The sequence below is a fragment of the Leishmania major genome, chromosome 33 (genome assembly GCF_000002725.2).
Source record: "Leishmania major strain Friedlin complete genome, chromosome 33".
NCBI classification, from domain to species: Eukaryota; Euglenozoa; class Kinetoplastea; order Trypanosomatida; family Trypanosomatidae; genus Leishmania; species Leishmania major.
This window is the reverse complement of record NC_007285.2, coordinates 48,119-63,344: the sequence shown is the minus strand read 5'-3', so window position 1 is coordinate 63,344 and position 15,226 is coordinate 48,119. Positions and strand designations below refer to the sequence as shown.

General features: G+C 58.1%; 2 protein-coding genes across 2 annotated transcripts; both read left to right on the top strand.

The window, feature by feature from the left end:
* Positions 1 to 464: 464 nt before the first annotated feature.
* Positions 465 to 3,206, top strand: LMJF_33_0210 (hypothetical protein; the record flags this gene model as incomplete). The annotated part of the gene is made up of 1 exon (XM_001685694.1): positions 465 to 3,206. One exon carries the CDS (start codon positions 465 to 467, stop codon positions 3,204 to 3,206), a length of 2,742 nt encoding a protein of 913 aa, XP_001685746.1.
* A 6,425-nt stretch (positions 3,207 to 9,631) lies between these two features.
* LMJF_33_0200 (putative zinc carboxypeptidase) lies at positions 9,632 to 14,086 on the top strand (the record flags this gene model as incomplete). The annotated part of the gene is made up of 1 exon (XM_001685693.1): positions 9,632 to 14,086. One exon carries the CDS (start codon positions 9,632 to 9,634, stop codon positions 14,084 to 14,086), a length of 4,455 nt encoding a protein of 1,484 aa, XP_001685745.1.
* Positions 14,087 to 15,226: the final 1,140 nt, after the last annotated feature.

Here is a 15,226-nt window from a genome sequence, read left to right as displayed (position 1 = left end):
CTCCTAAAACGTCGCATTTTTTTTTCCGTTCCCCTTTTGCACCCCCTCTCGCCACCATCGCACTTCCCTCTATCACTCTACCATCATCATCACGCCTCGCCGTCCCCACGAGCACAGAATCATAGCCTTTTGTCAGCCCCATCCCCCCCACTTCCTTTGTTATTCAGTTGTTTGGAGAGGGACCCTCCTCCCTCCCTCGGTGTGCGTGTGTGGCGCGCCTGTGAGCTCTCTTCTTTTCGTATTATGTTCGACTGTTCTTCTTTGCCCCTTTCACCCTTCTCCGTGGATAGGAAGCCACACTCCTGTGTACATAGCATCTTCTCGTTGTTGCTGTTCTTGTGGTTCTCCCCCGCGGTCTTCTTCGCCGATTCTCTCTCTTCTCTTCCACTTGAACTTTCCTTTTTCGCTGTTTTGGCTCATCTACTTTTCTTGCCTTCTTCTCTTGGTGTGCATCTAACGGACCAATGTCTCTCACGGCTGAAGATGTGAAGCAGATCATCGCCTGGTTCATTGGCATACCGCCAGCTATCTTTTACGTAGCGCTGGCGGTCGTTTGCAGGCTTCACCACCGGTGGATCGCCTTCGCCTTCTCCGCCGCATCGGCGTTGACGCTGTGTGTTTGGTTCGCAATGAACTGTCTCTCCATCGTTTCCGCCATTTTGTTGGCGCGGTCCAACATCTGTGCCGCAAAGCGTAATATGGAGAACATCGACGATGAGCAGAAGAGTCCTGATCCAGGGCGCGAAAATCCGCAGACGCATTGTGTCCCCATCAATACAGACGGGGGCCCCATGGTCGCACAGCAGTCCGAGGATGAGGGCGTCTTGTCGAGCATTCTCGATTCGAGCAAGGCCAACGTCAACGCTTTTGAAGGCAGCACCACTTCGAGCATTCAGGGGAGCAGTTCGCGAGCTTCCGCAAACCCTTTCCACTCACCCTGCCAGGCTTCCCCTGCCGTGAACGTTGGGCCTCAGGGATCAGCGCCACCTCGTGGCGAGCTCGTCGTGGCGCCGCTGCGAGAGACGGGCATGCTGTCGTCGCCGTCACTCCTTAAGCATCCCTACACGAAGGACGCGGCTCCAGCCATTTCCGCGTGCCCGCCAATGAAGCCAGGCAACCTGCAGTTGTATCCAACGCAATGCCTGAACGCTGACACAGACTTCAGCGGGTCCGGCGAGCAAGAAAAGTGCACGCCGAAAGATCACGCGCTGCCGCTCGCGGGTAGGATGCCCATCTCCATGCACACTCCCACAGACGCCCGGCACACACCGACGCCCCTCACGATCGTTTCCGCCCGCGTTGCGAAACCTTCCAAGCCCTTGCGTATAGCATTGATGATGCCTCTCGTCTCGTTGTACATGACAATCATCATCACCATCCTCACGCTCATCGGCTCCTTCATGTGCGAGTACGATACTCATTGCCTTTTCCTGGCATCTCCTGTACTCGGCGTGCCATGGCTATGGGCAAATCTGTTGCTGATAAAGAAAGCTTTCTACAATACCCCGCATATGTGGCGCAGCTTTCACTGTCGCCTGGTGAGCGTCCTCACTCGCTGGTTTGTTTTTTTGATCGTCTACGCTGCCTCGGTTGGCGTGTTTGCCGCGGCATGCGCGCTCGAAGTCATGTATTGGACCCCGTACAGCATCGACGGAGAGGCGACGCCACTTGGGATTCGTGTGATGGGCTACTTCGCCCCGACTTTGATCATGCTCAGCATCGGCGTCTTTCTCAACAACCTCAAGGCGATGCTCGGCATCAAGTGGGAGACCCATGAGAGCGAGATGGTGGCCAATGAGGCGCCTGCGGCGACGGATTACCATGAATGTCCACAAGAGAACATGGCGTTGCGAGTCCTCACGCCCGAGATCGTGCCACATGACGGCGTTGGTCGGCCGTCGCCTTCTGTAGGTATAGGAAGCGTTTCTGGCAGCTCTTCCGTTCGCACCGCGGGTAACGTATCGGCGGCAGAGGTACACGCCCGCCTGCAGTCCCAGATGATGCCCCCCAACTTTCCCCAGACGCTGCCCGAAGAGACGTGCTCGACTCTGTCGTCGATTGTGCGGTCGTTGGCGGGGGGCAGTCTTTTCATTCCACACATCAACGCACCGTCGTCTGCGAAGCTGTCCGTGAGCATGAGTCTCCTGCGCGGTACCCACTCAAATGCTAATGGAAGTCCTGATCACTACAGCAGCCCTCAACCAGTGACCTTCATGACCTCGGTCCCGCAGCTGAAGACGGTGACAATGCTCTACGTGGCCTACCGCGACATCTACGATGAAGAAGAAGATGCCGTGTTGAGCGTCAATGCATCCGACCAGAGGGGCGGCATGGCTGCCACCCGCAACAAGCAGCAGACTGTGTCGGTCAACTTCGAGGCCGTGATGGAGGCACTCGAAGACGCCAAGGGGCAAGACAGTGCTGACGCGAACTCCTACGTGCTTACAGCATACGAGGATGCGATTTGTGTGGTGTGGGGACTCATCCCCTTTAGCAGCGAGCCGGTGCTCTTGGCGATCGAGAAGGCGCGAAAAATCATGAAGGCCTTCGAGAGTCGCCCGAAGCCGCCGACAAGTTTCAGCAATGCACGGCAGGAATTGGTCGCGGCTGTGGTGTCAGCCCCACATTCGCTTGTGGGCCTCGTGGGCTCTGGCTCGTGTCGCGGAATCCACTTCTTCAACCCGCGTCAGCACGAGCTGGGGGCTAAGATGCTGCGCCGCGGCCTCGCTATGCACCGCCGTCTCCCTTCCTTGCAGGCCCCCCTCGACGAACCACAGAACCCATTTCACTGCATCTTGCTGGATGGGCGGTCGTGGAACAGCACGACAAGTCAAATCCTGGCACGTCCGTGTGGTATCAGCGGGGGCGACCAAGCTAAAACAGCTGCGAAGCAGCCGAAGCAGAGAGGCCTACCGGTCAACGCCTCTTCGAAGTCGACAAAAAACCAGTTTGTCATTATTTACAACTTCATGGAAGTGTTGCAAACCATCGAGGAGGAGTGGCATCTCGTGGTGCAGCGGCAAGAGCACCTTGGCTCGAAGTTCAGTTTCCTCTCTGAGGCAGTGCAGCTGCTCCACCAGGGTGACCAGAGCGGCGCACAGCAGGTGCTTAAGGGCGCAGTGCAGAGCATGACCGCCAGCAGTGACGCCGACAACATCACCCTCGCCCAGATGCTGCTGGAAGATTTGGATTCCACAGAGGAATAAGGCTCGCACTATATATATATATATATGTATATATATATATATATGTAAACAAAGAGAGCCGTCCGCACGGCTTTGTAAACGACTCACCACGTATAGCGCCCTCCTTTTTGTCGTTATCTTCCGTTCATGTGCGCTCGAGCTTCTCTCTTCTTTTTTCGAATGCGGCGTGCGCTTGCGTGCCGGTCTGGCGGTGCACTTCTTGGCCGTTGTCGATTTGAGTATTTCTTCCTTTTTTTTTGCATGTGTGCGACTATAGTCGCTCGTTTCACGTGAGGGTTGGCCACAATGCCGGCCACTGTCACTTCCCCACGGAAAGACGACACGCGATTAGTCCAAACGCACCTCACATGGAACTGGCGCAAAGGAAACAAAATCCACATACTTACACACCTGCACACACAACACCCTTCTTTCGTTTTACCTTTTCGTTCACCCTTCCTCCCCTCCTCCCCCCCCACAGTTCACTGGCCAAGGCCTTGTAACCTCCTGCTCCCCCGTTCTTTTTCTCTTTTTTTTTACCGTTTTGACCTTGTCCCTGGCAAGAGTGGTGCGGTTTAGGCAGACATCGCATCAGGAACCGCCGCGATGCAGATACAGTCATCAGACTCTCATATGTACAGCGAAAAGAGGCTGCGGTCTCCTTGCATGCAGCTATCGCGCTGAGTGTGGAGCTATGGAGATGTGTCCCGGCCTCCTGCAAAACGAACTGGACCAACGAAGATACGCAAAATCGTGTTTTGCTGTTGCTGCACACTTGCTCTCCCTCCTCACGGCGCTTAGCATGAGCCCTACACCGGCGGAGGATGACACACTGCCACGAAAATGGGCGCATGTGCAGGCGCTACAAGACCGTCGCGTGCGCTTCTCATTTTCGTTTCTATGTATTCCTTGAGCACTGGAACACAAGGAAACTGCTGACAAGCTTGAAAAGTCTGCCATGGCAAAGTAGCCCATTTCAACTGCATGGGTGGCGTATCTGATCACCGGTTGCAGACGCCATGCCGACATCCCTCGAATCCGCGATAAACGGTGTCGCACGCTCCGACAAGAGGTGCTTAGCGGCTTCTGCTCCTCACCACACGAGCACGGCTGCTGAGCTTGCGCGAAAACCGGCAACAATCCTTGCTTAGCTACGCACGACCGCCTGTCCGCACTTTGCATTCCTGCAGCGCTGGGTAGCTGGCAGCGACAGCAAGGAGTACAGGTGGTCTGCCGCCTACTACTGCGCTGGCACTGTGATCCCCCTCTCCTTTAGAACCACCCGCCCCCGCCTGTGTATGCTGTGAGGGCGTCCTGCCCACCGTGGTGCCCGCTATGCCACTCGAGATTTGCGGGCTGCTCGAGACGTAACACACACCCCATTTCCTGCTGTGATCTTCCACACAGTGGCCGGATTAGGCACATCTCAAACGCGCCGCATGGACTTCCCCCGTCGTGTGTCTGTGGCTGACCCCTATCTCCCCTCAGAGCGACGAGCTGCGGGTTCTCTGTTTGCAGGCACATGCCTGCTCACAGGCCCCCTCCACTTGGCACACCGGCTTCTGCCAGAGGCGTGCGGATGCAGAAGATGGTGGAGCGCCCTCGCCGCCACAGACTCATGGCAACGCCTTGCCTGTCGCGGTACACGCGGGAAGGCGATGCAGACCTCTCCCCTCTTCGGTGATGTCGACGGGAATAGAGGCCGAGGACAGCGGTCTCTCCAGACAAGAAGGTCGCTCTGAAGCAGGTCCGCTTATGGGGAAACGCGAGCGCTGCGTGCACGCGCTGTCCGCTGCAGCGGGCATGGTGTATCACATCCAGGCGCGGCATCCAGGGGCGAGAAGAGCACGGGCGATAGGCGAGAAAGGTGCGCAGGGGATGCACAGGGATGGGCGCCACAGTGCATGTGTGCGACGCATGCGGCATCACCTACGTCCGACCGGGTGGGCTGGTGCGGCGGTGGCGGCGGAAGCATGGCGAGAGCGCCGCGAGCCACGCCATGGAGTCATCTGGAGTCCACTGTGGAGGGTCTCCACCCGGCCTTGTGCCGGGGCTTGAAGCGAGTCAGGGAGAAGCACGGCAGACATGCTGGGAGAGTGCAGGGTCTCCGAGGGCCGTGGCCTGCGGCCTGCCGACTTCCTCCCTGAGCTCATCCGGCATGGCCGTGGACCACCCCCTGTTACCCGCACGCCGCACACCACCGGCTCCGCCCTCGAGCAGGACGCTGAGTGCGGCTCGCCTTGATCATGGCCGTGCCGTCCAGGCAGGCGGGCCTGGCGCCGCTCGCGCCGCACGCACGCGGGGGATGGAGCGGAGGAAGGACACGAGGCGCCCGCTAGACGCAGGCCCGGATGCGCCGGCAGAGGCCTCGCCGTAGACGGGGCGAGGGTTTCGCTGTGGTGCAGCAGAGGCCGGTGAGCTGTGTCTGCATGCGCGTACTCGTTGACTTGCTCCGGGTGTAGAATGGATACGCTGAGAAAGAAGGTTCTCAGCCCAGTTTGTCTCTCCCTTGTCGTTTTTTTTTTAATGAGCGTTTTTCCGTCTTATTTTTTTTTGGGAGCCACACAATTTCGTATGGTAGCTGCTGGTGTCGGTGTGCTTGTAGCCTTCTTGTTTTCTTAATTTTTTCACCGCTGCTGTGTCGCTCTTTCTTTCTGTTCGCTTACATGTACACAAGAGGTGCTGTTGCTGTCCCAGCTCCTGGGGTTTCATGGGCACGGGTGTCTCAGTGGCGCTTTACGTGTAGCGGGATCTCTTTCTCTGTGCTCTGTGTCACTCTTTTTTTCACACGGAGCGAGTGTGGGCTGAGGTGGTGAGCAGGCATGCACGTTAGCCGTTCGTTGTGTGTGTGTCTGCGTGCGTTGTGTAAATGGAAAGTTGATGTATTCGGTGAACGTGGTAGGGAGTAGAGGAGGTGTGGAAGATGGCGGACGTGTGTTGGGGCCACAGACATGGTAGCCGACAAAGATGTTTGTTCTTCCCCTACGATGGACGTTTTTTTTTGTTGTGGGTTTCTTCGGCGTATCGATGCTGGCCGTATGCGACCCTTATTTTGAGAAGTCGATAGGTGGACATGGTCGCCTCTGCGCTTGACTTTTCTGGCGTTTGTGTGTTGTTGGCGGACGGCCGTAGTGGCGGAGTAGAGGTCCCATGTGCCGGTTGATGAACTACTTCCTCACGCGAATCCCGTCGTTAGAGTGCGCCTCTGCAAACGCGCGCGTGTGCGTTCTCATGAGCGACATACACCACTTTTGTGACTCTTCCTCGTCTTCTGGTTACTGCCTGAGAGGAGACCGCATCGTGTCTGCTCCCGTTTTCTCTTGTTGAGTTACCTTGGAATGTTTTTTTCTTTTTTTTTCTTTTATGTGAACCCGGGTAGGGCTGTCCTTTGCGCTTGCGTTTGCGAGTGTGTGTGCTCAACACCGTAACCGGTTCCTGCGCCCTCTTCTTCGTGTATCACTCTGGCACTGCAGCCTTGAAGGCCTAAAGGGGGGTGGGTGAGCGACTTGGGGGCGGAGGCAATTATCAACGAGTGGGGGTGTTGAGAGGGTCAAGTAGGTCAGGAAGGGTGCCACGTGTGAGTGAGTGCGCGTTGGCTGCTGGTGTTCCCCGCAGACTTCCTCTCTTCGCTATATTTGTCTCACTTGAGCGGATATGTTCATGTCTCACGTCCCGCCCTTCCTGCCTCTTTCATCAGTGCTGCAGCTCTGTGGCGAAAGGAAACTCGTGAAAATACGTCGCGGAACGTCTTCATCCATGAGTCGCCTCCTTTTTCCACGTCTTTTCCACTGCCCCATTCCGGCGTCCGCAGAAGCTTCTGTCTTTCTCGTTTCGTCTTTTCTCTCTCACGATTTGAACGTTTTCACTCTGAACACCTTCTATGATTCACTCCGCCAATCCTCGAACACCAACAGCAACAACAGAATGGCCTCTTTCGCTGGTTGTTGAGCTGCGTGCACTTGTCGCTTCTCTCTGAGCATCTTCGGTAACCCTTTCATCGTTTTGCGTTCGCCACCGAAAAAAAAAGTGCCGGCGCACGTGTTCGAACTGCGCGTCTTCGCTGCGTGTCTCATTTCGTTTTCCAGAAGACAACGGAACGAAAAACGGAACCCCATCAACGAAGACGGCAGCATACAATAAGAAATGAAGAAAAGAGCCTATCCATGGAAACGACCTCTGCTATGCAGCGTTGGCTGCTCGTTTTCTTCTTCGTTAGTTTGTCTACCCCCCCCCTCCCACCCCCTTCCCCTCCTTTCCCCTTTTCCTCCTTTTTTGCACGCTCTCTCTCTCTCTCTCCCTCTAGTCGGCTCTGTTTTTGCTCTGCCTCATGTTAACACGGCGGTATGGTCGCGTGTGTGCGCGTGCGTGTGCGCGTCTCTCTTTCTCCTCGCCTTCGTCTTGTCACTTCTCTACGTTTCCGTGCCCGTTATGCCGTTTTTTTTTTCGTTAGATTGCTCTTGTTTCTCCTTTCCTTCACCCTCACGCCTGTTCTTTTATCTTTCCTTTGCGGGTGATGCAAGGGCCCTGTCACTAATGCTGTGGTGCTCCCTCTTCTGTTTCATGTATCTAACCTGTGCTTTTGTTCCGACTCTGTGCGTCTGTGCTAGCAGCGCCGTGTGGTGGCTGTAAAGTGAACGCGTCAAATTCAAGTGCCATAAAAGGGGGAAGAGAGGCGTAGCAGTGGATCAACGAAGCGGCGTCTGCATCTCGCTTTCCCTTTCTCTCGTCCTACTGGATTACATCTTGATCAGGACGCGTGATATGTCCTCCATCGACAGCACGCGTGAAGTTGTCGGGTTTCCACCACGGCACCTGAGTCCGTGCGGTGACTTTGATGCCACTTCATATGGCAACCGGCGGGCCACACCTCATAGCCGCGTGCGATGCGCGCCATCTGTATGTCTTCGCAGCAGCTTCTTGCCTACCTAGCAGTTTGTGATGCTTTTGGCTTACTTCACAGCCTCTCTTTTCATCCCTCCTCCACTCTTGCTGCCCTCGTCTTCCCTCTCTTGTTTCTCGTCTGAGCAGTTCCGTCCTTATTTTGATCGCTTCTTCTGTGTTCTGTGTCCTGCCGCGTTTGAGGCGTGGTGCACCTCTTGACACGCCCTCCTTCCTCCTTCTCGCTGCAGGTCTGAATTGTCCTGTCGCTGCCCTCCCGTATCTTCGATACACCTGTGGCGCATTTTGAACGCACACACACACACACACATACACACACACATACGCACTTAGAGAATAGAGAATAGAGGTGGCGTGCTTGGGGCTAACACCGCGTGAATCAAGGTAGCCACACGCAGGCCCGTACACACCGGCACACACACGCCATTTGTGTGCAGCTCTCATCTTTCGCTACAGTGCTGTACCCAAGGGAGCAGAAGCTGTGCCGGAGTCGAACCCTCTCTCGGCTTTCCTGTTGACGTTGCCGTCGCGGCTCTGTAACGCTTCACTCTGCGCCGCTTTCGTGTGTTTTTTCTATCTCTGTATTCTCTTCGGTTTCGTACTTCTCTGTTTTCCCTTCTCTTCTTCGTCGTTCCCTGTACGACGCCCTGCCCTGTTGTGCTTTATTCTCTTTTCTGATTCCTGACTGGCGGTCGGCGCCTAGGGGCTGGTGCCCCCATAGCCCCCTCCTCCTCTTCACGCGATTCTCTTGTATTTTCTAGATCTTCCTCCCTCCCTCTCTCGTGCGGGAACCTGGCATTCCCTCTGAAGGGCGACACAACACGGGACGCCCTCTGCACAGTGCTTCGCAAGAAGACAGTGGAGGTGCTGCTTAACGATCTTGACAGCGGAAGACCGTTTCCACCCTAGCTCGCTGTCGCACTTCAGGGCCAGGAAGAATACATATCGCATACAAATCTGCCATAATGAACTTGCGCTCGCGCAGCAGCCGACAGGCTAACCAGCGCACGTTGTCGACTTCAGTGCGCGACCGTGACTCAGGCGACGGTGTCTCTGTTCAACTGCGCTCATGCGCACTACAACCGCGTCCGCCTGTCAGCGGCGGCCGCTCGTCTTCTACGGCGAAAAGCACCAAGGGTGCACCAAAATGTTCGCCGCCGGCAGCCTCCGTGCCGAAGAGATCGGCGGCAAAGCGTCTGGCGCTGCGCACCCGCCTGCCGTACCTGCGTTCCGTGCCGCCTCTTCCTGCGTCAACGAGCGGCGAGCCCACATCGTCCTCTCTTCGATTCGAGCGACGGTCGTTCTCGTCCAGCTGCGTGCCGCGTGAAGCAGCGACAGTGCACAAGCCCACGTACACCATCATCCCCGAGGTACTCCAGCACGTGAAACACCTTTGTAGTAGCGTGCGGGACTCGGAAAAGGATGCGTCGTTGCCGTCGGGGGCGTGCAGTGGCAGTGGCGCACGTGACCGACGAAACAACCGACTTGCGCTGCCGTCGATCTCCTGGCTGTCCGAGGACGCCACGGCAGTCGTGCAAGATATCGAGATGGTGCAGGGCATGCTGTTCTCGTCTCTGCAGAGTGGCAGCGCTGCCGATGCGGTGAGTCCGCCGACGCCTAAGCGCGACGCTGCGGGCGCGCAGCTGCATCACACGCGGAGCCATTCCTGGAATCCCCAAAGGGGTCTCACCTTCACCCCTGCCGGCTCTGGCGCCTTCATGTCCAAAAAGGAGCGTAGGAAGGCGTGGGCGCTGTTTCTGCACAAGAACACACACGCGTTTGCCCTCATCGTGAATGCCTGCAGATCCTCTTTGGCGGTGCGAGAGCTGCAGGTAGGGTCCGTGTTGCTCACCTTTCTCTATAATGTCTTGAGGCACATGTCAGGGGATAAGCAGCGTAAGGCGGTGGTCCTGTGCGAGAAACTTGGTGTTTTCCGTGTGTGCACGTCGGTGCTCCAAGAAGGGAAGCGGCGCCTGCGTCCCGGCGATGTCGATGCCGCCTTTGTTGCATCTCTCCGCGCGTGCGAGGCGGCTGCGCTGCTCTTCACCCTTGGTAGCACCTTCAACGTCAAGCTGTGGACCCTCTTCCGTCTTTCACAGAGCCTCGAGTGCACGTTTGCCTGCGCGTCCGTAACGTTCCGGCTGCTGGAGGCGGAGTTTGCGAGGTACCACGCATCACTGCAGTCCGACCTTTGCCAGACCACCACGGCGGCGGCACTGCAGGAGTACACACGGAAGCACACCCGTAAAGAAACGCTGACAACGCTGCGCCGCTTTCAATCGCGCACGCAATGGACCTGCACGGCCTTTTCCCACTTCTGCTTCACGCTGTTCGCCTTCACTGGGAACTCCGCGTCGGCTGTCGATCTTGGCGCGCGCGGGACGGAGCTCTGCGCCACTGCCATTGCCATGAGCACATTTTTTTTGACACAAATCGCGCCGCTGCTGCTGATGAGCGTCAAGTACGATGCGCCAGAGAAGACACGACACCCGGATGTCAGGTCGCTGGTATCCGTCGATGCCGAGCACTGGGTGCCGTCGTGGGTGATGCGGCTTATGCGGCGGGTGGAGTTCATGTTGCTGTGGTGTGTGGTGTTGATGCAGCGATTGACAAGCTTCGACAAGGTTAGTCAGATGACTGCTGAGGTTGCATTGCGCTTTCACGTGCCGCGCGGCATCGTCTTCTACTTGCTGCCACCGTCGCGCCACATGTTGCAGATGCCGCCCCGACGCGAGTGCGTCCACGTTATTCTGCTCCTGCTGAACGCATTGCTGGCAGCCGACAGGGAGACCGTGCTGGCGGACATAAAGGACCTTGGCGGGCTGAAGGTCGTGGTGGCGAGCGTCTTGGCGTTGTCTGAGAAGTCGTCGCAGCAGTGGCACCACTTCTACCTCCAGTTGTGCTCAATGTACGGGTACACGATGCTGCCGTCATGGAATGGCCGCCCTGCATGCTACGTCGACGAGCGCTTGCCGGCATCTCTGCGGCGCCAATTCGACGTTGCCAAGTCGCCAGGTGGAAAGTCTCACTTGTCGGAGCCCGTGAGCAGCTGCCACAGCGCGGTCGATACGAGGGCAGACGCCTCTCAGGCGTGCCTGTCGTCGACGCAGGCGTCGCTGGCTCAGTGTGTCGGTCGCTCGACGGGGACTGTGTTGGACTCGATCATCTCTTCCTCCCTCACAGCAGCGCGTTCGGGACGTGGGAGTTTGGATAATTTTCTCCTGCTCGTAGACATCCGCCCAGATGTGTTCTCGCCAGAGCTGCGCAGCGGCGACGTGGATCCTGTGTCGGAGCTGGTGGCGTTCGACTGCTCACAGCTGCCCTGGCCGTTCAAGGATGCGGCACCACCAACGACGGCGGAGAGCTGGTACGGCGCCCCCTCCTCTGTTGCTGCTGCCGTAGAGGACGCGCACCTCAGCGTGCCGCTGATCAATGTGTGTGAGGAAGACCGGGTTCGGGTGCTGCGCCACCACATCGCGCGGCTTACGCTCTTGGACGAAGCGACGTGCGATGGTGGTCCCACTCCGCATGTGCACAAGGTGGTGTTCGAGCGACTGAGCAGCGCGTCACCCGGCGCGGCTGGAGACGCGCCCAGTACCGTTGAGGGGAGCGCTGATGGAGTCGAGTTCTTTTCGGACTACGAGAGCGGCAACCTGCAGCGCGCCATCGAAGTGACGGACAGCGAATACGACCTAGTCCTTTCCTGGGACACCGCCACCAACTCTTACACGCAGTGGTTCAGTTTTGGCATGCGCCACTTCACCCCCGGCAAAACGTACCGCTTCAATATCCTGAATATGGAAAAGGGTGACTCGACCTTTAACGAGGGCCAAAAACCACTGCTGCTGCACGTGCCGGACGGCGGAAACCCTTCCGACCCGAGCGCGCCGCGGTCCAAGTGGACTCGCGCTGGCGAGGGCATCTTCTACTTTGGCAACGCGTTCCTCCGTCCTGCGCGCGCACACTACTTCGGGAAAAACGGTGAGACCGCCAGCGCTCCGGCGGCATCCCCACTCTCCACGTCTCCGCGACCGCTGTCAACGTCGGTGAACACGTGCGCGCCGGTTTCGCACCTCGGCGGGCGTGCACCGCCGCCGGTGATCGCGAAGAAGCGCACACCGGCTTTCCCCACACTGTCACCGCCGCCCACGACGCCGCCGCCGTTTACTGCAGCCACATCTGCAGAGTCGGGGGTGGTGAAGCAGAAGTGCTACTTCACAGTCACCTTCTCCGTCACCATGCCGACGACGGCGACCGGAACGGTTTACCTTGCCAACTGCTTCCCGTTCACATACACCGAGATGCGAGAGCATCTCGCGTGGCTGGCGAGAGAGGCTCACACGTGCCCAACACGCTCGCTGTTGCCGCAGTGCTTATGCTGGACACCGGGCGGGTTGCAGGTGCCGCTGCTGACGGTGACGGCGCTACGTAACCGAGATACTGGGGAGCCGTACACCACGGACGAAATACGGCGCCGCCCCATCGCGCTGCTTGTGGCGCGTGTGCACCCCGGCGAAACAAACGCCAGCTGGGTCATGCAGGGTCTGCTGGACACCCTTCTCTGCCCGCCAGCGGTGGCCGCAGAATACGCGTCCCACTTGTGTGAAAACTTTGTCTTCAAGGTGATACCCATGCTGAACGCCGACGGCGTGATCATGGGCAACCATCGCTGCTCATTCGCCGGCGTAGACCTAAATCGCGACTACACGAATCCTAAGGCAGATTTCAACCCCACTCTCTACACGATGAAGCAGCTGTTACGATACTGGACGGGTGAGGAGAAGCGTCAGGTTGTGATGTTTGCCGACTTTCACGGTCATTCGCGAGCCAAGAACTTTCTTGTATATGGGTGCACTATGAACACGATACGAGGCATCGCCACGCACTCTCGCCACAAAGGCACCAGAGGCGGTGATGGCGGTCGACGTCGTCGCACTCGGAAAGCGTCCCGCACGGCCCCCGCTGGCCCGGAGAAGGTCATGGCTGCCTTGCTCTCACAGCTTTTCCCGTCCTTCTCCCTCTCGCAGAGTTCCTTTGCTGTAACCAAAGACAAGAAGGGGTCTGCGCGTGTTGTCCTCTACGACGAGTTCGGTGTGCGCATGAGCTACGGCTTCGAGGCAACAATGGTGGGTGGCCTGGTCTGTGTTCCCGAGCTGCTGCGAGTGAGCGCTGGCACCCACGACGACGACGCTGCCGCACCGGTGTCAGCCGTGTGCAAGGCGGAGGTGCACTACAGTCCCACCGTATTTCGTGCCATGGGGGACGTCTTTCTGCGAGCGTTGTCAATTCTTTTTCGACAATGGGCGGCGCTTACGGCGCTGGCGGTGGACAGCGGCTGCAGCGATCGAAAGAGCAGCCCAAGCGATGTGCTCACGTCAACGGTGCTGCAACTGTCGTGGAGCATGACTGCTGCCGCTGGAGGCGACCGTGATCCGCCCAAGAACCCTTTTTCACCCTCCTCCAGGGAGTCCGGAGCGGTTCTTCCTCGCGCGGGACAGTACGCGGCAGCGACACGTGGTGACCGACGAGTGGGGTCTCCGGTGCGTACCGGCGCGTCGGCGGCACCGAACGAACCCGGTAGCGGGCTATCTGTCGTTCCCGTGGCGGGTCAAGCGGAGGCACTGGACTACCTGTTCATGGCAGACTGCCGTGAAGGGGCAACATCAGCCAAGGATGAGGACGACAAAGACGAGGAGGGGAGCATTGCGAGCGCCAGCGATATCTCTACCGAGGAGGACAGCGAAGATGCTGAGATGGAGGAGGATGAGCTGCTCACGACGACGAGCGAGAAACACACACGGAGGAGGCGTTCAGAGGCTCAGTATGCCGGGAACGCATCTGAGGTTAGTGAACATAGTGCGTCCTCGCCCGTCGCCTCTGGTAGCGACGACCAAGACTGGTCGGGCTGCAACTCCTCCGGCAGCGCCGCTGGCGACTCTGACGATAGCCGAAGCAGCGTGAGCAGTGTGGATGAGGAGATTCCTACGAATCTATTCACATAGGCGAGAGATTGCGGACCTGCATCCCGTGTCCTTCTCGTGATACTGTCTGCTTAGCGTGCTTGAGCGCAAGAGACTGCTTTATTTTTCTGTAAAATGTGCACTCCTTTCTCCGCCTCTCTTTCCCTGCCGGTCTGCGCGTCTCTGCGAGACTCTCAGTGCATGTGTGCGTTCACATGTGCAATGCTGCCTTGCAGCGCGCCACCTTTCCTGTGCGTGAACGTCTGTTCTTCCGTTCTCTGATATGTTTATCTGTCTCACTCGCTAGCATGCATCGCTCGAGCATACCGTGCCCAGCGGTGCGGTGCACTGCAGACGTTGAAATGTGTATGCGGGCCACCGTGTCCTTCTATCATTGTATTTTTCGCTGTTCTTGACCTTTCAACGCGGTTTCTTTCTTTTTTTCGGCACCCCTTTTCCAGTTCCGCCCCGCCTCCGCCGTTTGGCGCGGGAGGGCAGAAGGTGAGCAGTGCAACAGGCGAACGAACAAAACAGGAGAAACTCCGTCCGCGCTTCCCTCCCCACGTCATCTCCCTCTCGCGCAATTCTGAGAATCAGGTGGGTGCCCGGTGGCACTCGGCATACGCGGTGGAGCTCCACCGATACCCGGAACCGAAGAAAGATAAAAACCTTGCACCTTTTAATGAGGACTGCAAGCTACTAGGCCACTGCTTGGGAGAGGACGAGGAGGGCGAGAGGGGGAAACCGAGCGCCCACCTTTCTGCAGCCTAGCGGGCAACCACACTCGCTACCTCTCGTCGGTGTGCGGTTGCCTTTTTTTTCTTTGCGTCGTTGCCACACGTCTTGCTTTGGGCTCTTCTGTTTTTTCTGCCCTTCTTCACCTGATGATGTAGGACACCCCAGTGCATGGCATCTCGGTGCTCAGTACACCCCTACTCGCTCTGTCGGGGAGGGGGGGGGAGGCCAAGCAGCCCTCCCTTCCTGTGCCTGCGAAATGCCGAGCCCATTGCTGGTGGTGGCAGGGTCGAGCGCCTGCCGCCTAGGCAGGTGGGTGCGACGTGGCACTGCGGATGTCGGTGGCCAGGTCCTGGACGGCGTTGCGTCGGAGCGACCTGCGACAGAGAGCACGCTTGCGCCACCCACGCGATGGGCCGAGGTGCCGGCATGGCTCGAGCGCATCCC